Source organism: Phocoena sinus, chromosome 8, assembly GCF_008692025.1.
Source record: "Phocoena sinus isolate mPhoSin1 chromosome 8, mPhoSin1.pri, whole genome shotgun sequence".
Lineage (NCBI taxonomy): Eukaryota > Metazoa > Chordata > Mammalia > Artiodactyla > Phocoenidae > Phocoena > Phocoena sinus.
This window is the reverse complement of record NC_045770.1, coordinates 96,097,828-96,122,317: the sequence shown is the minus strand read 5'-3', so window position 1 is coordinate 96,122,317 and position 24,490 is coordinate 96,097,828. Positions and strand designations below refer to the sequence as shown.

The 24,490-nt window shown below is 60.2% G+C and overlaps 3 protein-coding genes across 9 annotated transcripts; 2 read left to right on the top strand and 1 right to left on the bottom strand.

Moving 5' to 3' along the window:
* Positions 1–588: 588 nt before the first annotated feature.
* Positions 589–15,861, top strand: PEX16 (peroxisomal biogenesis factor 16). Of its 7 annotated transcripts, none has more exons than XM_032639710.1 (14): positions 590–839; positions 922–984; positions 2,123–2,223; positions 3,655–3,743; positions 4,345–4,380; positions 5,217–5,293; positions 5,641–5,774; positions 5,912–6,012; positions 6,955–7,035; positions 7,183–7,329; positions 7,419–7,491; positions 7,621–7,740; positions 9,175–9,239; positions 10,030–12,209. In XM_032639710.1, exons 2-14 carry the CDS (start codon positions 925–927, stop codon positions 10,170–10,172), a joined length of 1,227 nt encoding a protein of 408 aa, XP_032495601.1. In that variant the 5' UTR covers positions 590–839; positions 922–924; the 3' UTR covers positions 10,173–12,209. The 7 variants fall into 7 exon arrangements, with proteins under 7 accessions (XP_032495605.1, XP_032495601.1, XP_032495602.1 ...); XM_032639711.1 differs by lacking the exon at positions 10,030–12,209 and adding an exon at positions 9,745–9,906 and having other exon boundaries at positions 596–839; XM_032639714.1 differs by lacking the exon at positions 10,030–12,209 and having other exon boundaries at positions 589–839; positions 7,412–7,491.
* Positions 12,258–15,861, top strand: C8H11orf94 (chromosome 8 C11orf94 homolog). The gene is made up of 4 exons (XM_032639717.1): positions 12,258–12,790; positions 12,948–13,021; positions 13,237–15,126; positions 15,295–15,861. Exons 1-3 carry the CDS (start codon positions 12,687–12,689, stop codon positions 13,338–13,340), a joined length of 282 nt encoding a protein of 93 aa, XP_032495608.1. The 5' UTR covers positions 12,258–12,686; the 3' UTR covers positions 13,341–15,126; positions 15,295–15,861.
* Positions 13,464–22,953, bottom strand: MAPK8IP1 (mitogen-activated protein kinase 8 interacting protein 1). The gene is made up of 12 exons (XM_032641191.1): positions 22,883–22,953; positions 21,605–21,710; positions 19,296–19,607; positions 17,654–17,735; positions 16,539–17,351; positions 16,297–16,372; positions 15,577–15,749; positions 15,252–15,361; positions 15,033–15,149; positions 14,868–14,938; positions 14,650–14,748; positions 13,464–14,285 (listed from the first exon to the last, which is right to left on the bottom strand). Exons 1-12 carry the CDS (start codon positions 22,951–22,953, stop codon positions 14,213–14,215), a joined length of 2,103 nt encoding a protein of 700 aa, XP_032497082.1. The 3' UTR covers positions 13,464–14,212.
* Between the last annotated feature and the right edge of the window lie 1,537 nt (positions 22,954–24,490).

Here is a 24,490-nt window from a genome sequence, read left to right as displayed (position 1 = left end):
CCCCTACAGTGGGGGGACGAAACCCGGGAACCCTCAGGATGGCTGGAGGGCTTGGGGGCAGCCACCCAGGAAGGACCAGTCCCAACTACCTGCTCTGAGCCCATCCCCCTCTTCCCTGCCCCATCTCCTCCCCCGAACCTTCCCTTGCGGGAGGGGCTGTATCCCCAGACCCGGGATCAAAGGAGTAGCCGGAGTTAAGAGGGAGGGGGCGGGCTGGAAGGCCGGGCCTCACGGGTCCGGACACCTGCTCAGGGGGCGGGAGGAGGGGCCGGCCGAGACTCGCCCAGGAGAGCAGTGGAGCACTTGGAGTCCCCGCTTTCCTCCCCGTCTGCTCCACCCCCACTCAGTCCAGGTGTCCTGGCAGCATAAAGCGGCCTTGTGAAGGTCGCCTCCTGCCCAAGAGTTGGCGAGGGGCCTCACTGACTCAGGCGGCCTGGGCTTCCCGGGCAGGGCCGGGGATCCCCAACCCTTCACTAGACCGTCGTGAATGTGCCTAGCGCCCGGCCTGCATCTCTTCCTTTCCCCCCCCACCCCACCCCCGACCTTCCGCCCTGGAGAGGTTAGGGGACGTTCTGGGCTGCGAACAAACAACCACGGTTGACTGAGCGTGTATGCTTCTGTGCCAGGACCTATGCTGAGGTTCCACAGCCTCATTGCAGTTAACCCTCACATCAGTCCTGTGACACAGGCATGATTCTCCCCGCAGAGCTGAAGTGACCTGTTAGAACACCCTCTGGCCCCTCCTGCGGCTCTACCCTTCAGACAGAGTTCCAGAGCTGCTCCTCCATAAGGGTCTCCTGCCCTAGAATCCTGCCTGGCTTCTGTCAGATTCTCACAAGGTAGGCCTCTCCTTTCACATCCCTTGATTTATATTGTTTTCCTAGCACTCCTTACAAGTTGACCTTATTGACTTGTTTATAGCCTATGTCTCCCCTAGAAGGTAGCTGCTCCCTGGACTGGGACCCCAGCACCCAACCAGGGCCTGTAAGTATGTGCTGAACATGGATGGGACTCACTGGACCTCACTGTGACCTGGAAAGGGTTTCAGGCTGTATCCTTCAGCCCAGCTTCCAGCTATAAAAAGTGAGGGTCTGAGAGGCCCCAGCCGCAAAAGAAGTTGTGGCAGAGCAGCCCAGCCTGAGACTCCCTCCCCCCAAGCCTCCTGCTCTGAGGCCAGGATGCCTTTCTCTGGGAAATGGGGAGTCTGCAAGGAAGGTCTGGCTTTGGGCCTTTGGAGGCCAGGGGCAGTGGTTACCATGGAGACTGATGTGGCTCCTCAAACATGTAGGAACTGAGAGGACATGAGGGGATGTAGGGTCCACCCATGCGTCTGGAGCTTTGAGCCTCCAGTCCCCTAATCCTCATCTCTAGCCTGGAGATGGGGTGGGTGTGGGTGAATCCCTCCCCAAGCCCCTCAACAGAGACTGGGGGGGTTAGATGTAAGAGAGCAGATAGGGTACAGGGGAGGGCCTGACCAGGGAGTTTGTGGAGGGAGCTGGGTCTGCAGAGTGACGGTAGTCATTCACAGTGCTGGCCCCACCCCTTGCTCAACCTTACCACTCAGGGGACATTGAGGTGCTGAGATGCTTGCTGGGCCTCTGAGAAATTCTTCTGGGGTGTGGAGGGGGAAAGCAAGATAGGCATGGGTATATGAAAGGGTGCTGGTCTTCTAGGCCCGAGACCCAGCTCTGCCCAGGACTTTGCTGTGTGACCTTAGACTAGTCAGGCCCCCTCTCTGAGCCTCAATGTCCACATCTGAGCTAGACCTGTCGGACTGGTCTAGCTCTCTTCCCCTGTGGTTCAGGGCAGAGTGAAGGAGGCAGGATCAGGTCCAACCTGCCCAAAGGCCCTTCAAAGCCCAGCCAGGTGACCAAATCCAGGCAGGGGCCCAGTAGGGCGGGGTTGCCCTGGGAACCTCCTGCACACACGGCCACTCTTTGTCTCTGAGACCTAATCAGGCACAGGATCTGAAGAGGAAATTCAGGCAGCCCTGCTGCTACCAGCCTGAGGGAGGGAAGAGAAAGAGGCTCCAGCCCCAGTGTCCCTTATATTCTGTTCAAGGGTGTGGGGTGGGGGGGGCGGTGTGCTGCTCCTCTGTCTTCCGTGCCTCTCTCCTCCCCAGAAGCACAGAACCAACAGCCCTGGGAGTGCGGAAGAAACCGTTCCCTTCCTCATTCTCTCCGCAGCCGCAGACGGAGGGGCTAGAGGAGTACCACTGATGAGGTTTGGGGAACAAGTTCATTAAGATGATGAGATGTAGGGAGGAAGGGAGAAAGAGCCCCACGCTAAATGCCCTGAGCACTGGTCTTAATCCCAGTTGCTAACTTGACTCATGACCAAGTGGCCTCAACAGTCGCTGCTCTTGCTGAGCTGTGGACAGTAGGAGACAGGGCCCTATCACAGGAGACTCTCACTGTGGTCTGTTTGGCCAGTGCCATGCTGTGTGTGACCTCCTGAGACAAGTCCTTTCCCCTCCTTGGGCCTCTTATTCCCCATCTGTGAAAAGTAGCTCACACCAACCTAGACAGGTTGCTAGGAGGAGTCAAGTGTGAGTGAACCTGGCACCCAGGAAGTGGTGAAAAATGGTGTAGATGATGCCCATGGCCGCCACCTCTGTTCTCCAGGACCTTTGCCTCTCCTTAGGCTCTGAGTTTTCATTCCTTGGCATGGGTGGGGAGGGCAGTTACGATTCGATTCCCCACCTGATATAGAAGAAAACTAAGCTGGGGAAGAGGCTTGCAGGAGGGAATGCAAGGATGACCTGTGGTTTCTTGGTGGCTGTGTTAAAATGCCTAGATTCTGTGGTCAGACTAGACCAGGATTCCAGTCTTGACTGGGCGTTCTTAAGCGGATCCTCTCCTCTTGTGGAGATAGTATCTGGTGGAGCGGATTAGGTAAAACAATGTAGTACAGTACTATTCTCAGAGTACCAGAACGGCGCAGCCCCGCGGCCCCAGCTATGCCCCGCCCCTTTGCCCACAGCCAATCGGCGGCTGCCTCTCCAGAGCATCCGTTCCCTCTACCTCTGCGCGCTCCTCTCCCGCCGCCGCCCCTTTCGGGGAGGCTGTCCCGTTTTGGAAGAGATTCCCTGGAGAAGCCTCTATTTCTTGGGGAGAAACTGAGAGCCGGAAGGTGCACCCGAGTGCCGAAAAGCGCTTTGAGGTTGATCCCGAGTTCGAGGACCAAGTCTGCCCTCTAACCATTTTACAGATGGGGAAACCTGAGGCCCAAGGAAGGGAAAGTCCTGATTAAGGTCACCCTGAGCCGAGAGCAGAAGCCCGGGCCAGGGTTTTCTCTGTGAAGATGGGTCTGCGGGTGGGCGCTTTTGGAGGGGGGCACAGTCCATGTGGGTGCTGGGGCCAAAGCCGAGGCACTAACGGTGCTGGCTAGGGGATCGTGAGTGCGTGAGAGGCTGGACTCCTCGCTGCCTCAGTTTCCCCAGCACTACCTCTGGTGGGGGTCGGGAGACAAGGCAACTTGCCAAACGCGCGCCTGCACACAGTCCGACTGTCCTTAGGCTGTCCCCGCACCTCCCCAAGTCTGACGGAGGCTCCTTTCTGCGCGCTACCTCGCAGCTCTTGAAAATCCAGTCCTCCCGTTCGAGCCTGTCGGCGTTCTATTGGAAAGACCTTAGGCTTTTGGTCTCCACTCTAGAATGAACTGTTCAGACTGCCGCGGGAAGCGTTCCTGGAGCTATAACTGCGCAGGCGCAAGGACAGCCAACCCGGAAGGCGGAAGAGCCGGTTTGGAAAGTTGGGGTCGGGGGCGCAGAGTGTGTTAACCAATGACCTGAAGGAGTAGGGAGGGCGAGATTAGGCCCGGAGTTGGTTAACGCTACCCTGGTGGGGGGTGATTTACGAAATGGGGTGAAGAGTGGTTCAATGGCCCTTCAAGTCACCATTCTTCTGGCCCGCGGAAGTTAAGCAACGCAGAGGCGGGCCTAAGACCGGAAGCGGGAAGGAGTGCGCAGGAAGCAGGGCGCCGTAGCCAGTCGCGCTGTAGGTCCGTGGGTCTATCGGTCCCGAGGGCAGGATGGAGAAGCTGCGGCTCCTGGGCCTCCTCTACCAGGAGTACGTGACTCGTCACCCGGCTGCCACGGCCCAGCTGGAGACGGCAGTGCGGGGCCTCAGTTACCTGCTGGCAGGTGCCACCCTGACCATTGACCAATCCCTTCGGGACTCTGACCCCACTGGCCCCCTTCCCTGCGGAGTCAGGGTAGTGATAGCTCTGTTTGAGAAGTTCCTTCCAGGTTCCCGTAGGGCGTAGGGCGGGAACGTCCAGGGACCCGAAGCCGCGTGGTGAGGCAAACTCTCATCGACGCCTCCTTCTGTGCTTTCTCCCCAGGTCGTTTCGCAGATTCGCACGAGCTGTCAGAGCTGGGTGAGCCGGGCTTTGGGGAGAGTGGGGGGCGGTAGGGTGGGGAAGGGCTTCCCAGAGAGGTGACCACCCCGTTTCAGATTTCCCGTTAGCTCATCCTGTTCAGTGACTGAATCAGACAAGGGTATAGCGTCCACTATCCTAGGTCCTCCATGTATGTCTCCATAGTTGAGAGACGTGTCTGGGGACCTTGACTGGTCAGGAGGCTGAGCGAAACACCCTTTCTGCTTTTGCTCACTTAATCCTCTCTACAGTCATGTGAGGTGGGTACTGCTGTGGTCCTCATTGTCCAGTTAAGGGGACAGAAGTTTAAATGAGGTTAAGGAACAGCCACTGAAGGTCCCAGAACCAGGATTCAAACCCAGATCTCCCAGATTCCAGACTCCGCAGACTGTAACTGCCTCAGTGGTGTTCACCCAGTGAGTACAGGAGGTACAGGTCCTGAAAGGGTGAGCTAGCTTTTGAAAGGTAGAGATGGAACAAACTTTCAGGGACAGGCTGCAGAGAGAGAGCAAAGGCCAGGAAGTGAGACTGCACATCTGTGTCTGTTTGGAGCATGATGGGCACTTCTGGGCAGCTGGATGACCAGTGCTATCCAGCAGGGCAGTAGCTGTTTTGTCATAGAGATCAAACCATCCTTTCTTGCTCCAGCCGCCCACCTGAGAGATCATTTTGGGGAGTGTGGAGTTCTGAGGAAGTGGGTGTGGAGACATGTTGGTTTCCACAGTGTGTGGGTGGCTGAGCACAGCAGGTGACAGGTGATCCCTGCCGCGCTAGGGAGAAGGTGAGGGGGTAGAGGCTACAGAGCCAGCCTCTCAAGGCCACACTCTACCTCTCAGTGTACTCTGCCTCTAACCTGCTTGTGCTGCTCAACGACGGGATCCTACGGAAGGAGCTTCGAAGAAAGTTACCTGTGGTAAGAATTGGGCCAGGCCCTGAGGGTGGGAAGCATGGGGCTCGGGAACAAACTAGTAACCACCAGCCCCTGTGGGTAGCTCATGTTATGATCTCATAGAGTTACAAGATGAGGCTGCATCCGTCTGAGCCTCAAGCCGTCGCATTTGGTGAAGTGTTCAGGTGCCCTTATCAGGTGAAGAGACTGGGTGTCGGAGGGTAGGATAGCCTTTCCCAGCAGGAGGACTCAGGCTTACACACTTAGTCTTGGAAGGAGGAAAATGCACATCTCTCGTCAGAGGTGTCCTCTAGGGGGAGGGGCTGAAACTAGGGGGTGCCCCCTGACCTATTGGCCTGGGGTTCTTGCAGTCCCTGTCCCAGCAAAAGCTGCTGACATGGCTGAGCGTGCTGGAGTGCGTGGAGGTGTTCATGGAGATGGGGGCTGCCAAGGTGTGGGGCGAAGTGGGACGTTGGCTCGTCGTTGCCCTCATCCAGCTGGCCAAGTACGTTGGGAATGTGGGGGGCCAGCCCTGGGTGGGGTACCTGAGGCCAGCTGTACAGATGGTGTTCAGCAGAGCAATCCTGACCCGCTGCTGGCTAGCCACCTCCCCACGCCAGCCTCGCCGTACTCCCAACCCAGGGCTGTACTGCGGATGTTCCTGCTGATCTGGTTCAAGGCTGGTCTCCAGACCTCACCCCCCATCGTTCCGCTGGACAGGGAGACCCAGGCACAGTCCCAGGGTAAGCTGCTTCCCTGCTCTGGAGTGAAACGGGGCATGGGACTGATCTGTAGATTAGAGCTGACCAACATGAATATGGCATTGTCATTTGTGGAGCACATCCGTCCTCGTCAACTCATTTTGTTTTCATCACCCTGTATTTTAGAGAAGAAAAAGAATGATGAGGTCAGAGGCAGGATTAGATCTTAAACTCAGGACTTTTGACGTCAGAATCCTCATTCTTTTTTGTGGGCTGCAAGAAGAGGGCACAGAGCATCAGTGGGAGGCAGGGGTCTTGCCAGTCTTGTCTCTGGGCCTGGTTCTGTATCAAGAGCGCAGCTTTATGAGGCGGGGTACCCAGCAGATCTGTCCCTTCAAGGCTTTGGGCCCATCAGCTGTTGGCCTCTGGGCCGTACTCTCCTGACCTTGGGTGGGGGCAGTTCTTTCTCTTCCCTTCTCTTCATGGTCATGTTGAAAGCAAAGCACTGAGAAGATACAGCCCTTCGTTTTTTTTGTTTTATGTGTGGCCGTGCAGCGCGGCATGCGGAATCTTAGTTCCCTGACCAGGGATTGGACTCACGCCCCTGGCAGTGGAAGTGCAGGGTCTTAACCACTGGACTGCCAGGGAAGTGCCAATATGGCCACTTTGGTGCTGTGGTCCCCATAGACCAAGGGTCTTCCCTGCCTTGTTCCAGAGCCTGGGAAGCCTTGCTTCTTGGCTGGCTCGTCTGCCACAGGTGATTACCGGCCTTTCCTCAGGCTGGGGAGGGCTGCAGAATGCTCCCCACAGTGGACAGGTCCCAGCCACAGCTTCTGCTGTGGTGTCCTTGACTTAGCTTCTGCTCTAGTACAAGCGTATCCATTCTTCCCTTAGCCCACAGGCGTTCACTGCGCGCACATTCTTTGCAGGCTCTGCTGGAAACATGTCCCTCTGACAGTAAGACGTTGTGTCTGTTCCTTCTAGATGGTGACCGCAGCCCGGGCAGCCGGGAGCAGTCATATGTGGGGAAGCGCTCAAAGCGAGTGGTGCGAACTCTCCAGGACAGTAAGTGTAGGATGTAGCCGGATGCGGCACCTCGGTGCTGAGGTCAGCATGGGCCTGAGGGCCTGGCTTTCGTCACTGCTCACCCTCCCCCTGCCCCGCCCCGGCTTGGGCCTGGCTGCTCATCTGCTGCCCTTGTTTGTGTTCTAGCTCCGTCCCTGCACTCAAGGCACTGGGGAGCCCCCCAGCAGCGGGAGGGACGGCAGCAGCACGAGGAGCTGAGCATCACCCCCACCCCGCTGGGACTGCAGGAGACCATCGCAGAGTCCTTGTACATTGCCCGGCCCCTGCTGCATTGTATCTTTGGCCTGGGGTGGGGCGGAATAGACGGGAGTGGGCAGGGCCGGGCCACGTGCTGGAGACATCCTTGACACCTTGGCCGTCAGTGCTCAGCCTGGGCCTATGGGGTCAGCGGTCGTGGACACCCTGGCTCCTGTCTGGTGTCGTGGATGTGACCAGGTGAGCCTGGGCCTGCCTGGGGGCTCCATTCCCTCTGCCGGGCTTTGTGCTGCAGGCCTGGCCTCACCTGGGCAGGCTGGGGTCCCTGTTCCTCTTGCTGCTGGTCCTAACCTTGTCCGCTCCCCCCAGCCTGAGCCTCCTGAGTGAGAGGAAGGGCCTGACCCGGAGGGAACGGCTGGAGCTGCGGCGCCGGACCATCTTGCTGCTCTACTACCTGCTGCGCTCCCCGTTCTACGACCGCTTCTCCGAGTAAGGATCCGGCCCCTAGAATGGCAGGGCCCACCCTCGGCGAAGCAGAGGGGAGGGAAGTGGGTCACGGTGCCCCACCCCTGTTCACGCCTTCCCTTCCCCCCTCCTTTCCTGATCTGGGTTCACTGAGCACCCACTACGTGCTGTTCCTGGTGCGGTCACTCCCTGATTTCTCGGGGCCGTCCGCCCTGGGTGCAGCTTAAGCTGTTGTTGGTAGGTAGCTCGCTGAGGGCAGGGCCACTGGGATCATGGGCGTGAACTTTCTGTCAGTACATCCTCGGCTCGCTTGCCCATCGTCCTTTCAAATAGTTGGAATTACCCCACTTCTCACAGGAGACACTTGAGGTTCAAAGAGGTTGGGAAACTGAAACGGAACCACTAGCCAGTGGCAGAGCCAGATTCCACGTCCGTGTACTCTCCTGACCCGTCCCTGCCTTGCCCAGCCCTCACTCCATCCCCTGTGAGGGTCCAGAGCTCTCAGCCACAGCCAGACAGAGAGAGGCCTGCTGGGGCCGAGTCTCCCAAAGACCTCTCCTGAGGTCAGACCGAGATTTGACGAGGGGTCCCTGTACAGCGACTGGGGCTGTGAGACAGACTGGAGGCTCCCGGGACCCCCTCTGTCCAGGTCACGACAAGTATGCTGCTTAAAGTCTGGAGTGTTCAGTTGCAATCGTACTTAACGTTTTGTCCGTACAACCTCTGTTTACTTTCTGAGACAATAGAAAGTAAGCTTAGGTCATGTTTAATAACCACCTGAGTGAAAGTAACTGCCTGGCAGTTCCTATTTTCAGATAAGTTTATAAAGCTCATAAGGTGCTAAAGCCAAGTCCTATTCCATACTCTAGAGGAAACATTCTGGAGACTTATTTGGATCATATGACCTCCCCGCTACAGATTGCTTGCACTCTGCAGAGGAAACATTATAGCCCCAGTATCTCATTAAACTGAGGGGTTGGGAGATGGTAATGGCAGAGGTGGCTTCCCAGGCTGCAGACCTCCAGTTTGGCTCGGTCTCCTGCTGACCTTGCCAGTCCAGCACCCTTAGGGCAGTGGCCCGGACTGAGAAGGGTGGTCCAGAAACCCGTCAGAGAAATTTGTTTCCCCAGAGAACAGGGAGCAGGGTGCTGAGGGGCCTCTGGGGTGTAGGCTGGGAAGAGAGCATCTTCCTTCCCCTTTTTTTATTGTCACACAGTATAGTGTCTAGAGCCCGGCTGCTTTCCAGTTGTGGGCTGAGGTGTGAGCTTTCCAGGCTTGTGGCTGGGGGATGGCAGGACCAGAGGTCTCGTCCTTCTGTCCTGGAGGATGTCCTTGATCCACAGAGTGACTTTCTGTCTTCGGAGATGCGCTGCCTTTAGTCAGGTAGTCAGTGGAGGCTTCTTAGCACCTGGTTTGCAGGGACCCATACTGCCTACTCAACCTGCTCCTTTCTTGCAGGGCCAAGATCCTATTTTTGCTCCAGCTGCTGGCAGACCATGTCCCAGGCATTGGCCTGGTCACAAGTAAGCATGGGGCGGAGATGTGATGATTATTGAGTGTGTCGGATCTCACGTGTGGCCCATCACCCTGTTTTCTCTTTGTCTCCTTGTAATATGATTCTTGGCACAGTTGGGAGAGGGAGCCCGGGAGGTCAGGTTGGGTGGGTGACAGCTTCTCGAGTGGTAAGAGACTGGCTTCTGTGGGTGGAGACTGTATGGCAGGAATGAAGCCTGCTGGAGAAGCCTGTTTGGAGATCCCACCGCAGCAGAGAGGCACTGGGCTGGGGCCGTCAGCATGTACAACTGGACAGCCGTGTGGTTGCTCTGAGCCTGAAACTCCTTGTCTGTAAACGAGGACAGATATTGCTGCCAATGCTGGGGGAAGAGGTGGGAGAGTTGGGGGCTCCTGCCATGTGGATGGGAGCAGCTGTATTGGGGCAGCAGTGGCTCAGAAGGGCCCTGGGTAGAGCAGAGCCAGGTTGGAGTCTGGCCCTCAGCCCTGAATTTGTTCCTCTCTCTGTCATTGCAGGGCCACTCATGGATTACTTGCCTACCTGGCAGAAAATTTATTTCTACAGTTGGGGCTGACAGACATTCCACAATTGGGGTGTGGGGAAGGGCAGGGGGTGCCTCAACCCTTCAGTCCCCTGGTCCCCTCTGCCCTAATAAAACTGACTCTGGCAGTGTCCAAGCCTGTGACCTTTCCGTGCCCACTGCCCAGGGTGCCTGGCGCTCCCACCCTGGCCAGGCTCTGCACACAGCCCTGGTCACCACTAGAGCTCCCCTAATACCCTTTTGACTTTGCATCCTCCAGTGATGGAGACACAAGCCTGCACCTTGTCACTGAGCTGGGAAGCCACCGCTAGGACTGGGACCTGGGCTCCTCCAGCCACAGAAAGCTGGCGTTTCACCTCACCGAGCATGGGAACCTGCCTGCCACCGCAGCTGCGGGAGTGAACGCTGCTTCTCTCTCACCGGTCCCTATTGACGACAAACAAGGCTGAGCCTAGACAGTGGATGACAGCTGCCCCTGTGTCTTCTGGCCGGAGCCTCTGTCTGCCCCTCCCCCTGCCGGGGCCTGTTGCCTGCCAGCCGCTCCGTGGTGGAGCCCGGTGAAGGTGGGCCCGGCTCAGTGCAGAGCGGCACCTCAAGTCCTGAACTCCTGCTTGAGAGCAAAAGGCTGTTCTGCTGTGGGAAAGGAGCGTCAGGCACCAGCCAGCATTGGGGCTGACACCGGGGCGGTGGTAAGGTTGGCAGGGATGGGAGCCCGAGAGGCTCCGGGGAAAGCCGGGTGCAGGTTCACGTGGTATGAGCTGGGGCTCCCCCATGCTTTCCCTGGTGGCCGGGCCTGCGTGGAGCCATGCGCGCTGCTGGGGATGGGAGAGGGGTTTGGATGGTGCAGCTGCTCTTTCTGCCTGGTCTCCCCCTTCCTCGGCCTTTGCTGCCTTTGTGCTGTGAGCAGACCATATGCTCCTGCTCGAGTTTCTAGCCAGACGGGCAGCCACTTAGGTTCTAAGAGGGCTCCATCTGCACTGTGTTGGCTCTGCCTCAGCTCCACCCCGGGAGGGGCCGGCCCTTCCCTGACTGCTTTCCCCAAGTGCCTCTTGAGAAGCCCCACTCGGGGCCTGGGCTCGGGGATGAAGGTACTGAGCCTTCAGGCGGTCATCGCTCGAGACCCGTGACCTTGGGTTGCCTAGCAGGCGTTGCTGGGCACTTGCCGTGTAGTGGGCTCTGTGCCTTGTGATGTGCGGTCAGAAATGAGTCAGGCCCAGCTCCTTGCCCTCACTCTTGACGATAGGGGAGACAGATGTGTGGACGCATCAGTGCCCTGGGTTGTTGCAGTAGGTGGAAGCGTGCAGGGAAAGTGGTCAGATTGGAGCTGTGCAAGTGCGGCTGCCTGCCCGCTGGGACCAGCCGGAGGGTACGCTGGTCAGGGAACCCTCCATTTAAGCAGGCTTTTAAACTGGTAAAACTTCATCTGTTGGTCACTGGGCAGACTGGGAGCAGAGGCTGCGTGTGCAGAAACAGCACGCGTAGTGTTGCAGTGGGGTGAAGCCCCTGCTGGAGCGGAGGGGAGTCGGCGGGAGCAGAGGGGATGAGGTTGGAGGGGGAGGTCAGGGCCAAATCCAATGGGCCGTCGAATACCAGGCAAGAAACTCAGACCTGCCTTTAGGAGGCGGTGGGGAGGGGACCTGTTTCAAAGCTCATCTCAGCGTTGGTGGTGTGCAGGGTGGCCCGTGAGTAGGGGTGGAAAATGGAGCAGGACGCTGTGGCTGGAGACCTGCCACAGTGGATGGGGCTGAATGAAGACAATGGCAGGAGGGAGAGGGGTTTTGGTGTAACCTAGCCAGGCCGTGGGGACTGGTTGTGGATAGAGAGGAAGAACGGGCGTCTCGGAGGCAAGGAAATGAGGGGTTTGGAGTTAGGCAGAGCCAGAACGTCTGGAACTTGTGGTTCCTGGCCGGGTCGGGGGGTGGGGGGTGTGGAGGGAACCTTGGTGGGGACAGAGGATGCTGAGCAGGCTTGTGGGAGCCAGCCGTGTCCAGGACACAGAAAGGGAGGTGGTCAGTGGGAAGTCAGTGTGCGGCTTCGAACGTGAGCCAGGTCCACGCCGCGTGAACGGGCTGGGCAGGAACTAGAGGGCCGCACGGCCTTGCTGCAGGCCTGTGAAGAGACTCGGTCTCCAGCCTACCGTCACGCTGCATTTATTCATTCAACAAGTGTTTACTGAGCACCCACTGGGTGTCAAGTACTGGGCTTCCTGTAGTCCCTGCCCTGGGGAAGCTTATGCTCAAGGGGACCAGGTCCCAGGCTTTGCCACCTAACCTGAAATCCCTGTCAGCCTCAGGGGTGGTGGCAGGGCCTGTGGCGTCCCGGGGCCAGGCTTTTCTAAGCTGCGGGGAGCGGCGTGGGGAAGGCCCTCAGAGCAGGCTCTGCTCAGTGGCCTGCTCTGGGCCCTCTAGCTGGCAGGACCTTCCTGGGATTGTGGAGGCACGGGAGGGAGAGGTGGGGCAGTGGTGGGGGCGGGAGGAGGGGATGAGGCTGAGTGGGATCCATGGGGACTCCAGGTGTGAGGGTTCGGTGACTGTGACCTCTGCTCAGGGCCTTCTGTGTGCCAGTCCCTAGGTACACACGTGTGTACCTTGCCTCACAGGTGAGGGAGGCGAGGCCCACAGAGATGAAGTGATGTGTCCGCCTAGCAGGAGGCGAGGTCAGGGTCCGAACTGAGACCTGTGCCCGTAACCAGTGATGGCAGCAACACGGTGTGGTGTGGCCCCTGCGGGTCCATAGCCTCAGTAAAATCAAACAACCAACCTCAGCGTGGAGGTTTCCAGCCTAGTCCCGGCGCTGGTGCTGACGCGGAGCCCCGGAACGGGCACCCTTTGTGAGGTGGCCCTGGGAGTTGGCAGCAGGTTCTGTCCTGCTGGGGGAGGGGCGGGCAGAAGCCTGGAGCAGGGACACAAGTCGAAGATGGTTCTCGCCATGCTGGGGGCTCTGTACCCCAGGGCCGCGCTGAGCCGCTGCCTCCTCAGCCTCATCCTGGCGGCTGCGCTCCTCTGCCCTGAGGCGCTAAGGTAACTCCTGGGGACACGGGGTCAGGGCTCGACAGGGCCAGGGGCCTGGAAGGTGGGGACTCTGCAGTGCGGCCCCACCCTGGCCCGTTTCCCCCCTCTGCTGGGAGGCGGTGGTTTGCCTTTGGGGCCTGGGCTGAGCACCCCACATCTCCCGCAGGCCTCAGCGATCTGTTCCTGAGGAATTTTCAGCCCCCCTGGAACTCCTGGAGCCACTTCCTGGCCTGGTGGACGGTAGTATCTCCTCCTTCCCCTACCCCTTCCCCTCCTCTGCCCCCAGCCCTACCTGATGGGGGAGAAATGCCCTAGGAGAGGGCGCCCAGGTCCAGCCTGAGGGCCTTCTCGTCCCAAACGGCATCTGCCTGGGGACGTCTTCAGTGGACGCAGAACAGATTCTCCCTCCCACTCGTACCTTCTTCTCTCACTCATACCCTCTTCTCTCTCCTTAGACTATGGGGTGCGACCCAAGCACCCATGGCCACGACGGCCTCGACCCCCTCTCTCCTGGGCCCAGCAGCGCAAGCGGGACGGGCTGGACATGGCTGAGTATTAGATGCACACCTGTGACGGGAACCCCTTATAAAGCTCTTCTGTGCAGCAACGGCTTGGGCTTTCCTGGGATGGAAACGAAGCGGGCAAGGGAGGGGGTCCAAGTAGACAAGCAGATGAGACCCACTGCGGTCCCAACAGGAAATGGCACTTTAATAGTTGTGGCCAGCATAACAGGACCGAGATGGGGCTACCGCCGAAGCAGCCAAGGGGTCTGGCGGGCCCAGGCTGGGGCGGAAGCCTCCTTTTCCTGCTGAGGCGGGGCCCCCTGCGGCGCTCTCCCTCCCTGTGAGGCCGCACCCCTGCCAGGGGCCGGCATGCCGGTGATGGTAGGAGCCATCCAGAAGCCACACAAGTGACAGGGCTGGGGACAGGGGCTGCACCCCTGCCTGCTGCCGTTTTCCTTGCTGCAAAGCCCTCGGGAGGTGGCTGGGCTCAGCCTCAGCTCAGGGCCCTTCGGGAGCTGGGGGCGGGGGTGGGGGTGGGCACTCACAGGTGGCGTGAGCTTTGTAGAGGCCCGGAGGCCCTGGCAGGGAAAGTGAGGGAGGCCCAAGAAGAGACGGAACCCTCCGCTCCGAGGATGGGCACCCTTCCTGGCCAGAGGCTTAATACCACCCCCCAGCCCCACTCCCTCCCAATCCCTGGGCAGCCTGCTCCGTCCTCCATAGATGAATCTGATCCCATATATTACGATAAACTGCATTTGCCTCTCCCCATAACCCCCACCCTCCCCCACCCTCGGCCAACAGCCCCCCACTTCCCCATCCTCTGGTAGTGGCAGGTGCCCCTCCTCAAGCAGTGCCATGTCCTGTCAGCAGCCAGCCGTCCTGGCACTGGCCCCAGGGCCCAGGGGATGCAGAGGGCAAGGCAGCGCTGCTACTCCAGGTAGATATCTTCTGTGGGGCAGGTGTACTCCACGAACTGCTTGTAGAACTGCTGGAACGCTCTCCTAGGAGGCAGGCAGACACACCAGAATGACTGGGGAGGAACAGGATCTCGACCCAGGGTTTTCACACTGGAGCCTCGGGGTACCCAGATGGGGCTGCGCCACCCCCAGCCAGAGCTGCTCAGCTCTGTTCTTTGCACAGTGTTTCCTGAGTGAGATTTCAACTGAAGAAAGGGCCCAGCAACCAAGAAGTTCGGACCTCAAGACCACCCAGCCCTCTCTCCAGGCCTCTGTGACCCAAGGACGCCATGCCGAGTGCCGGGGAGGACTGAGGGATGCTGCCAAGCATGAGGAACGTGTTCGGGGCCTGAGACCGGGGCTGGCTACAGGGCTGGGTGCTTGGCAGGACACACACACACACACATACCCCACGGACTCTGCCAGGGCTTTGGTGGATTCTTCAGACACAAAGACATGGCAGGCAAACCGGTGGTCGGCAGGGTGCTTGGTGATGAACCCAAAATACCTGTGGGAGGACAGCAGTCTGTCTGGGCGGGACGGGGGCTCAGAACCCTCAGGCACACGCGTGGACCCACGCCCTGAACCACCACCCACACCTTGACCTCTTCCCCGTCGTGTTCTTACTTGTTGTTCTTTGGATGGTATCCGCAGAAAGAGATGTTTTTTAACTGGAAAAAGTGGCTACATTTATTCCCCTACAGGAGGGAGGAGAGAAGAGGGTGGTCATCAGCCTGCAGGGGCACAGGTTGGAGGTCTGACGGGAGAGCGGGACCGGGCCGGGGCAGTCACCTTGGCCTCCTGGGAGTCGTCAGCCTTGATGCCTATCTTCACGCCCCGCACGCTGATCTCTAGGACGCAGCTGGAGGGCGGGTTAAAGTGCACGGTGAGCCGGCGGGTGGTGGCAATCTGTGGGTGAGGGATGGGAACATGAGGTGCTGGGTGGCCCTCTCCCCAGGAGAGGATGGGGACCGGCCCGGGGGTGGGCACCCTCCCCAGTGGAGCAGGTACCTTTTGCATAGCGGCACAAAGGACGTCATTGCCCTTGTGATAGGGAACCTGGACTGAGCCCAGGAACTTCACCCGGAACTGGTCCACCCAGTCGCTGTTTTTGGTCAGGGCTGGAAAGCAAGCGTGGAGTGAGGAGTGGCAGACCCAGCAGAGGATGTACCACCCAGGGCTGCCCCGACTTGGCGGCCTCACTTTTCTCGATTGTGAAATGGACCTGAAGTCACCACTGCCCGGCCCCCTCCCTGGGTGGTTGAGATCTGAAGCACAGGTCCGCCCGGCAGCAAATGGGGACCCAGTGGTACCAGGTGGGGGGAAGGAACACTACCTGCCATATGTTCAGGCTCCTTGGTGACCTCGATGGCGTAGTAGGCAGGAAAGATGCCCCGGGCACCCGTGCGCATGTTGTAGGCCTCGTACCAGTAGTCCTCAGCCTGCAACTCCACCAGCAGAGGGTCATCCACTTCCAGCTCAAGTTCGTCTTCATGTCGAGGCACAAACCTGTCCCCAACAAGGAATTCACCACCCAGGCCCCTCCAGCCAGCCATCTGCTCCCCACCTGAGGTCAGGGGGTTGCGTCGGCATCACTGGTTCAATAAACGTTTGCACAGCGTCCCATGTGCCTGTCACTCCCTGGGGGTGGGGGGGTGAGACCAAGGTCAATCAGACATGCATCTGCCATGGAGGAACTTGCAGCCCAGGGAGCAAGTGACCAGGGCCACTGATAAACTGTGAGAGGTCACAGGAAGCGAGTATTTCCACGTGGAGGAGGGTGAGGGGTAGTGGGTTTTGTGTGGTCAGGTGTCTGTTGGGCACCCTCCCAGGCCCCTGCCCCGGCCAGATTAGGTGCTCAGTCCTGGGCTCTGGGCAGCATAACACATTGCTCCGAAATCATCCACTCCGTCCCTGGACTCCGAGTTCCTAGAGGGTGGACACTGTCCACCTGGGGCTGAGTGGTGGGGTTGGGTGTAGGCCAGGGGGTGACAGCAGAGGCAGGGAGGGTTTGTCCCCAGCTGCTGCCTGCCCAGCCTGGCCCTGGGGCTCTTACCGGAAAACGGCCCGATGGCTCTGTTCCTGCTCCTCCCCGTTGATGACGCAGGAGAAGAGCCCGAAGGACTCCGCACCTGTAGATGAGGGGGGCGGGCTAGGAGAGGGTGGTCCCAGCTCCGGTTGAGGCTCGCGGGGCAGGTAGAGCGCTTGGTCCTAACGCATTGAACCAGATGGACCTGAGGCCACCTCCCGGGGACACCCTCACCCCGGTCCCCACACGGCTCCCTGCTGCCGACTTACTGGAGGAGCGAGAGCGGCCACTCATGAAGACATTCAGGAACTTCTTGGAGAAGTGGACGTCGGGTTCATCGGGCGTGGAGTCCTCAGAGAGGCAGGCGGGGGGCCGAGGCCGGGGGGCCTCCTCGTACTCCTCCCCGATGGCCGACTCGTAGGGGGAGGAGGCAGAGGCGCAGTTGTCGTAGACGGTGGCCGAGTCGCTCTCGTCGCTGTAGTCGCCGAAGCACGGCCGCAGGCTCACCAGCTCCAGCTGCGCGTGCTCATCCACCACCAGCGTATACTTGACCGAGTCGTAGGACAGGGCGCTGGTGTCCGAGCTCAGCGAGGCCCGTGGAGGCGGCGGCGGCTCGCCCAGGCTCCCCCGCCATCCTCCACCTGGCAGCTCGGCCCGCTCCGGGGACGACAAGCAGTCGAAGCCCTCGTCCTCCTCGCTGATGGAGGGGTGTGGCCGCCCTGCACTTGCCGGGTAAGCGGCAGGGTCTGGGTCAGAGCTGACCGACATCCGGCTCTCAGCTGGCGGCAGGAAGGCGGAGTTGGGCTCTGCAGGGTCTGGGGGCCTCTGCACTGGTGTCAGGTAGATCTCCTCGGTGGCCTCCAGCCGCACGTCCGCCTGGTAGTGGATGCGGTCTCGATGCGAATGGCCCCGGCCAGCCGGTGGAGCAGCAGGGGGGCCACCAGGAGGTGCCATCTGGGTGGCAGCGCTTCGGCGGCAAGGGCTGTCGGTGGAGGTGCCTCGATCCTTGGTGGGGGCGGGGCTGCTTGGGGGCGGCAGCTCATCGCTCAGGCAGATGTGCTCATGTGGAGGTGTCTGCTCCCCTGGAGAGCAGGCAGGGCAGTGCTGAAGCCAGGTGCCTGGCCCCTGACTCCGAGGCTACCTGCTCCCTCCACTCAGCATGTGGACACAGACACCAAGATAGAGCCTCCGGGGCAGTAGGCCTACGGCAGGCTCTGAGGCCAGTCCTCTCACGCCAGCCACAGCCGACAGCGGCTGGGCCTGCTCAGACCTGTGCGACCGGTAGTTCACCTCTACCCAGCAGGCTGGAGACTGCTGGTTTGCTCTCTGCAGTGGGAACTGAGGGTACGTGGAGGTCCAGGTAAGGGAAAGGGTCACGACTTACCTGTCTTCAGTGGTGAGGATGATCTCGACACCCGATCCTGCCAACTGTGCTTCTTGCCCAGGGAATTATTATTCAGTGTGTCCTGTGCAGGGAACAAAAGGCCCTTGTGACAGCAGCGCTCAACAGTGCCCGGCACAGGGAGGCCCTGGCCCTGCCCCCATCAGGCCATCCCTAGGCCATTTGCTGCTCCCCCCACCCCTTAATACTTGCCAAGGGCCTCACCCCCAACCCTCTGGAGCAGGCGGAAGGGGTGGCAAGTCACAGCCCTCCCAGCCAGGGCTATTGGTGCGAGACAGACCACCCCCTTGGCTCAGGGAAGCTGGCCAACGCTCAGGGGGATGCTCTCATCAGCCTCAACAAAGGTGGTGATGGCCAATGTGAATGGTGGTGAGTGGGGGGAGGGGCGGGGAGAAGCAAGAGCCATCCAGGGACAGAGCCAGACCGCCAGTCCCAGACATGGAGGGTTTACAAGGAAGATGCCCACTTCCAGCCCAACTCCCCTGGAGCTCAGGAACCTATGGCCTAGGGAAGGGGCAGGGACATTCTAGGAGAGCCAGGAGGAAGGCTCTCCCCAGCAGCTCCCCTGGCTTGGGGGACTGGGATGAATCATACAAACAACGAATCCAGAACATGGTTTCCCCACCCCCCCGAGAGCACGTGATAGAGGAGTGACAGATGTAGTTGTCAGAGGCCTCCTTCCTGGATCTCGGGGCCACCCACCCCACATTCTCAGCCCCCTGGGACCCCTCTCCACGATGCCTACATATAAGGTCCCCTGCACACAACTTAGCCCCCTCCCCTGAGGACACCCTCACAGGCTCTCGCATGCATGAGTCTGGCTGCCAAAACCCACCCGAGAGGATCCTGGGAAAGGGACCAATCCTTTCCCTGCAGCCCCTGCACCCTCCACCAGCAGGCCCAGCTCCCTGAGCCGCTCCTCTGTACCTCTCCAGACTGGGCCTGGAAGACAATGGGCCCGGCCAGCTCTCCCCCACCCTATTCAACCCTTCTTGGCATCCAGCCACCCAGTCCAGGGGCCCTAGGCCCCCAACCCAGCCAAGCAGCTCCACCTCCCATTTCTCTTCCCCGCCTTCTGGGAATCCCCAGCTGCCCACATTTCAAACTGGCTGCTGGTCCCCATCCCCAGCTCTTCACAATTTCCCATGACTTTCCCCCGAACTGACCACTTCACATGACTTTTTCTTCAGACCCCGCTTCTGACCCACCTTCACCGGGAACCCCGTATCTTTGCACACCCTCAAAGCCCTGCTCTCTTACTTCCCTACTTCTCTCTTCACCCGAATCCTTCCACTGCCCCTCTCAGCCCTTTCATTCCTTCAGCCTCTCCTCTCAAGGCTCCAAACCCTGCCAGCCCCGCTCGGCCCCTCTCACTTAGGACAGACGCTACTTGCTCTCAGCGACCACCTCCCCAGGGACCTCCCCCGTGGGAAGCTACGGAAGGTGTCCGCAGGCCCGAGACTTCTCCCTCCTCCGGACTGGCAAGTGACTCTTCCGCAGCCCCTCCTGCTCCCCGGCCCGTCCGGGCCTGGACCCTGAGACGGCCGGCGCCCCGAAGACCTCCCGGGGCCCTGCCCCGGGGCACCGCCCCCTAAGCCCCGCCCCCAAGCCGCTGGCTCCTCACCTGAGACCGCGGCACCTGCGGGAAGAGGTTGAGCGTGGTGGGCCGCTTGGGCCGGTACGTATCCCCGCCGCCCGGGCCCTGGCCCTGACCCTGGCCGCAGGGCGCCGTCTCCTGGCGGGGCTCCGCCTCAGGCGGGTCCGCTCCCGGCCGCCGCGCAGCACGCTCCTCCTCGTCCTCCTCTTCGTCGTCCTCAGCGCCAGGGGTGTCCCCCACCGCGTCGATCAGGTCCATCTGCAGCATCTCGGCCTGCAGCCGGCTGCCCCCGCCGCCGCCGCCGCCGCCGCCCCCAGACAGCAGCCCGGCGCGTGGGGGCTGCTCGGCGCGGACAGAGGGGCGTCAGGGGGCGGGGAAGGGGCGGGGCCAAGGCCGCCGCGCACCGCCCCCCCACGCGGGCGAGTCCATTCCGCGGCCGCAAAGAGGGGGACAGAGGGAACGGAGCAGGAGCCCCGCGAGAGGACCGTGCCCTCCCGCGCCTTCGAGAATGCGCGAGGCCGCCTCCTCCCCACGTCAGGCGGCGCCTTTTGCAGTCCACATTTCTCCCCTCCCCACTGTCCCCCCTTCCCGACTCTTTGCACCCTTCCGTTCCCTTGGCAACGGCCAGTGACCTCACCCGGGTAGTAAGCCGAGCCCAGAGTGAGGTCACCGCTGTTGCCATGGGGACGCAGGGTCGCCGAGGAGTTCGGGCCCCACAAGGGATGGGGACAGGGTTTTGAAGGGGGCAGGGAGGAAAACTGAGGAAACAGTCTCAGCCAGGAGGGCCTCAGTGCAGACAGGAGGACCTGAGCGCGACTGGAAGAGGGATGCTGAGGGGGAGGAGCAAGTGGCAGGCACCTGGACGAGGCAGTTGCACCCCACCTTCCTCAGTCCTCAGGCTGAGGCCCCTCCAACCTGAGGTTTTCTCTCAGGCCAGCCTAACTTTGAGAACCCCGTTCAGAGCCCCGTTCTAGTTCCAGCTCTACCATTAACTCCCTGGCACCTTGGACAGATCCTCTGACTCTCCAATTTCCCCACCAGTTAACTGTCTCCCCACTTCCCTGAGAGGTGAGGACTCACTGGCAAAAGTACTTGATGGCCCCCTGGAGCTTGTCTAAGGCCCCACAGGGTACGCCCCGAGCTAGTACTGCCTCAGGGTCCTGCTCGTTGCAAGGACCACCCTCTCCAAGGCTCTGCTTGTGCAAGTGAAAGTCGAGAAGCTATGTTAGTCCAGAATCAGTGGCCCCTGCCTCCAGCGCTTCCTGGCCTGGCCAGAGGGTGGCGGGTTGGAGTACAGGGTACTGGAGGGTTAGCCCCACCCCTTGGTTTCCTCTTGCCTGGCAGAACTTACAGAATCTCTGGGGGCAAAAGGAGATCAACATAGAGGCACCCCATCCCAGCTCACATGGCAGCTCTCCTTTGCTAACCATTCTCCCAACACCATGTCTACTTCGGCTACCCACCCTCTAGGGGGCTGAGAGAAGCTCTGGGCTCTGCAACCTAGCTCCACACTTGCCTTCCATCTCCTGGCTAGCGGCCCCTTCTTCCTGGGGGTGGGGTGGGGGGTGGGGTGGGAGGGAGGCCCAAGCGGGAGGGGATATAGGCATACATATAGCCGATTCACTTCATTTCACAGCAGAAACTAACACAACATTGTAAAGCAATCATACTCCAATTTAAAAAAGAAAAAAGACATAGGGGGAATCCTTATCTGACTCAGTCTCTCCAGATGCTGGGGACCTCTTGGCAGGAGTCAGAACTTTGGGAGCCGAGAGAGCCATCTGTCCTATGACAAAGCCATGGGGCCCAAAGCAGCAGCAATGCTGGATTAACCTTCTAGAGGGACCTTTAGGACGGTGGGCCAGAGAGGGTCTTCGAGGCTGTGTGGTGTGTTTGGTGCAATGGTAGCCAAGGGAGTGAGTGCCCTGGCTCTTTTTTCCTGCCCCAAAGCACTGCAGATTCCACCAGACTCCACCCTGCTCTGCCTCAGGCCCTCTGCCAAGGCAGCTTTGGAAAGGATCTAGGGTAGTCCTGAGGCTTCCCTTAATTCTGGCCCTAACTGCTGCTGTCCTAGGCCTCAAGACTTCCTGCTCTCTCCCTTCTTGTGGGCAGTTGAAGGAGCTATCTCCTGCCTTAGCCCCTGGCAAAATAAATAAATAAATAATAAATGAAGAATCTGAGCACTCAAGATGTGCCAAGCATTGTACTGGATGTTTCCTGCATGTTATTGCATTTAATGAGGGTGCCACACAGACCCTGAAAGCCCCTCTAGATATGGACGCCTTCAGTCCTGTCCCTACCCATCCTGCCACTCCACTCAGGGAGCCCACCCTTACCCGTAAGGACAGGGTGTCTTTGCACTGCAGGCTGATGCCGCACTCATCGGTGATCTCGGAGAGGTCTTCATCCTCAAACTCCTCCAGGCTGATGTCATGGGTGAGCCTGGTGGGGACAAGAAGCCAAAGTTACCACTCGGGATTGCTGCCAGCGGGCCGAGGCCCCCTGATGCCTCCCTAGTACCTCTTCCAAGGGGCAGCCCCTCGAAGGCCCATCACAACCCCCAGAGGATGGGACCTGGGGTCTACCTGTGCCAGTGCAAGGGGTAATGAACAGGCAGGGAAAGAGTTTGGGGCTCATGTCAAAAGGCAGGCCTCCTAGGGTGGCAGTGGAAGAGGAGGCTCCAGGTTACCCCAGCTCTTCCCAACTGGGAGTTGTCCACCCTGCTGCCAATCAGGAGGCCATGCCTAGAAGGCCCAGCTGGTCAGAGCCTTGGCTCTGCCAGAGAAACGGCTCCCAGGGTCAAGGCAGGTGCCAAGGCCAGTTCACCCGTGGAAGAGGCAGAGAGTTGAGAAGAGACTCCAAGGGATGCCTGGAGGGGGGCTCCCTGTGCACGGCAGTGACAAAACCCCCAAGGTGCTGGCAGAGGCCCCACCCCAGCCTCCGAGGAGAGCTCCATGTCCCCAGCCCAGGAAGTCCCATGCCTCGTAAGCCCTGGGAGCAAGTGCAGGGGAGTCTGTGTCAGTCTAGTTTCAGCCTCTTCTAGGAGAGACCATGCCCCTGTTCTGTGTCCTTGGTCTTATCAATTCGAACACAAAATCCTCTTGCCTGGCATGTGGGCCCCGAACAGGAGGCCGCCCAGCTGGGGGCAGGGACAGGGGGATGTGTCCTGAACGCAGGAAGCAGATCAAAGCACTTCAGCGAGGGAACGCTAACTGGCTGTGTTAGAACCCTCTCCCCCCAGGCCAACCCTGGGCCCCAACCCCAGACCGCAGGACTGTGCCATCCCCTGAGGTGCCCGCTGGTCCCCTCACCTGCTCAGCCCCTGCCCCGGGGACCCTGCCCGGTTTGGTGTGGGTGGGACATTGGGAGAATTCTGCTAATGAAGCTGGGGAGAATTCTGAGTCTTTTCTTCAGTAAGACCAAGAGACGGAGGCATAGAGAATGGAGACCCACTAGTCCAAGGTCACCCAGGAGAGGTGGTGGGCTCAGCCCCAGGAGGATCCTAGGAGACCACACCCTCTGCCTCTCACCTCAACCAGACCAAACGGAGACCCGGAGCTCCATGGAGCTGCCCCAGTACTTCCCCTCCCCCACACCGGTCCCCACACCCCTACCAGCTCTCCCACTGATCCTCCAACCAGCTGTCTTTGTCTGGGCTGGAATCCATCTTCAGCACCAGCTGCATGGAGAGCCCAGCCCGGCTGGGGGGCTGCGGGGCCCCGGGGCCGCCCTCTCATGCCCAGAAGGGTGGAGGTGCCAGGGCTCCGGACAGGGCTGGGGCCTCGGGCCTCCACCGCCTGGGTCTGCCTTTCTGAGTCCAGCCCGCTGCAGAAGGCTGGGGAGCTCATTAAAAATAGATGGGCTGGGAGAAGAGGCAGCGGCTGCCGACCCGGCCCCGGTCCCAGCTCTTCCCAGCCAACCCTCGGCTGCAGGCAGCTTCCTCCCCTGGCCCTTCGCGCTGCCGCCGCCGTCAGCCTCCCCGCCGCGGGATCAGGTTACTGCAATCGATGCCACGGCTCCACCTGCCCTTCCAATGCCCCTGTCGGGGGCTGGGGTGGCCCCCCTCCCTGGCCCAGGCTTGTAAGCAGACAGCAGAAATCTGGGATGTTTCCCCGCAAAAGCCAGCCCCTGATCTGCTTTAAAGGGCCAGCACCACAATTAGGGCTCCTGGTAGCAAGATGGAGGGGCTTCCAAAATCCTCCACAAATGGACGCTCCATCCGCACAGCTATTCGCTCACCCCCATACCTCATCAGAGAGGTTTCTTCACACAGCGCTGCCTGAGGTGGGTCTGGGCTGCCTCTATTGCCCACCTGGGTGCCCCTCCCCAGGGCTCCATCCTTCAGTACCCATCCAGGAAGTGCCTATGGGCACCGGAGGCGCCACAGCCAGGGCTAAGGCCAGATCATATGTGGATATCTCACAGCAGGGCAGGAAGGGCAGCTGGGGAGCTAATGAGCCTCCTGGCACTGCGGGGTGGCGTAAGCAGAAGCTGGAAGGTCCCTGGAGAACCAGCGGGGGCGGGGTGGGGAGCTGGATGGACATTGTGCTCTTTAAGGCCTCTCCTGACCTGGAGCCCGAGGGTGGTAGGTTCCCAGGGCTGGGGGAGGGTGTGGTGTGGAAGTAGGGGTAGGGTGGGGAGGACAGCCCAGCCCAGAAGCCAGAGCAGCACAGGGCGGCATCTCTGGCCCTGGGATGAGAACCCAGTGGCGGGCACTAAGCAAATGGTTAATACACACACTAGCTGCCTGGCCAGTCACAGAGAAGTCACTTCCGGGACTCAGTCAGCACCAGGCAGCTGCAGGACCACTGGGTGTCTAACCCAGAGGTGCCCTCAGACGCCCCCTGCTCTGCCGGGGACCTCTGCACACATCTGCATCTCCTCATCCTCACTGCCCAGCCTGGTCTAGCTCCTGCCTCTGCAGTCCCAGACCCCCGCACTGGCCTGCCTGCCTCAGTTTCCCCATGCCAGCACCGTCCCACCCCACCCGCCGCTATCAGGAGGAGCTGTCCGAAATGCCGCCCTTTCGACCCCGACTCAAAACCCTCCAAGATGCCCTGCTAGTGGCCGACTCCTCGGCCTGGCATCAAGATCTGCAGCTCCCTGTGCGACTGCCTGCCTCTGGCGCCCGCCTCCCCAGTGTCTAACCCAGCGCTTGGATGGCACACATGGCAGGCTCTCAACCTGTGCTCGTTGGCAGAAGGCTCAGTTAAGCCTGCTCC

What these genes read in the sequence shown, in the direction of transcription:
- C8H11orf94 (XM_032639717.1), top strand. Translation starts at nt 12,687, where the DNA reads ATGGTTCTCGCCATGCTGGGGGCTCTGTACCCCAGGGCCGCGCTGAGC. An exon ending in CTCTGCCCTGAGGCGCTAAG is followed by an intron (nt 12,791 to 12,947) that starts GTAACTCCTGGG and finishes CATCTCCCGCAG; the next exon opens with GCCTCAGCGATCTGTTCCTG. An exon ending in ACTTCCTGGCCTGGTGGACG is followed by an intron (nt 13,022 to 13,236) that starts GTAGTATCTCCT and finishes CTCTCTCCTTAG; the next exon opens with ACTATGGGGTGCGACCCAAG.
- PEX16 (XM_032639710.1), top strand. Translation starts at nt 925, where the DNA reads ATGTCTCCCCTAGAAGGTAGCTGCTCCCTGGACTGGGACCCCAGCACC. An exon ending in TGCCCGGCCCCTGCTGCATT is followed by an intron (nt 7,330 to 7,418) that starts GTATCTTTGGCC and finishes CTTGGCCGTCAG; the next exon opens with TGCTCAGCCTGGGCCTATGG. An exon ending in GGTGTCGTGGATGTGACCAG is followed by an intron (nt 7,492 to 7,620) that starts GTGAGCCTGGGC and finishes CGCTCCCCCCAG; the next exon opens with CCTGAGCCTCCTGAGTGAGA.
- MAPK8IP1 (XM_032641191.1), bottom strand. Translation starts at nt 22,953, where the DNA reads ATGCAGCTGGTGCTGAAGATGGATTCCAGCCCAGACAAAGACAGCTGG. An exon ending in TGGCCGCTCTCGCTCCTCCA is followed by an intron (nt 16,373 to 16,538) that starts GTAAGTCGGCAG and finishes CCTCATCTACAG; the next exon opens with GTGCGGAGTCCTTCGGGCTC. An exon ending in GCCCTGGCAGAGTCCGTGGG is followed by an intron (nt 14,286 to 14,649) that starts GTATGTGTGTGT and finishes CCTGCCTCCTAG; the next exon opens with GAGAGCGTTCCAGCAGTTCT.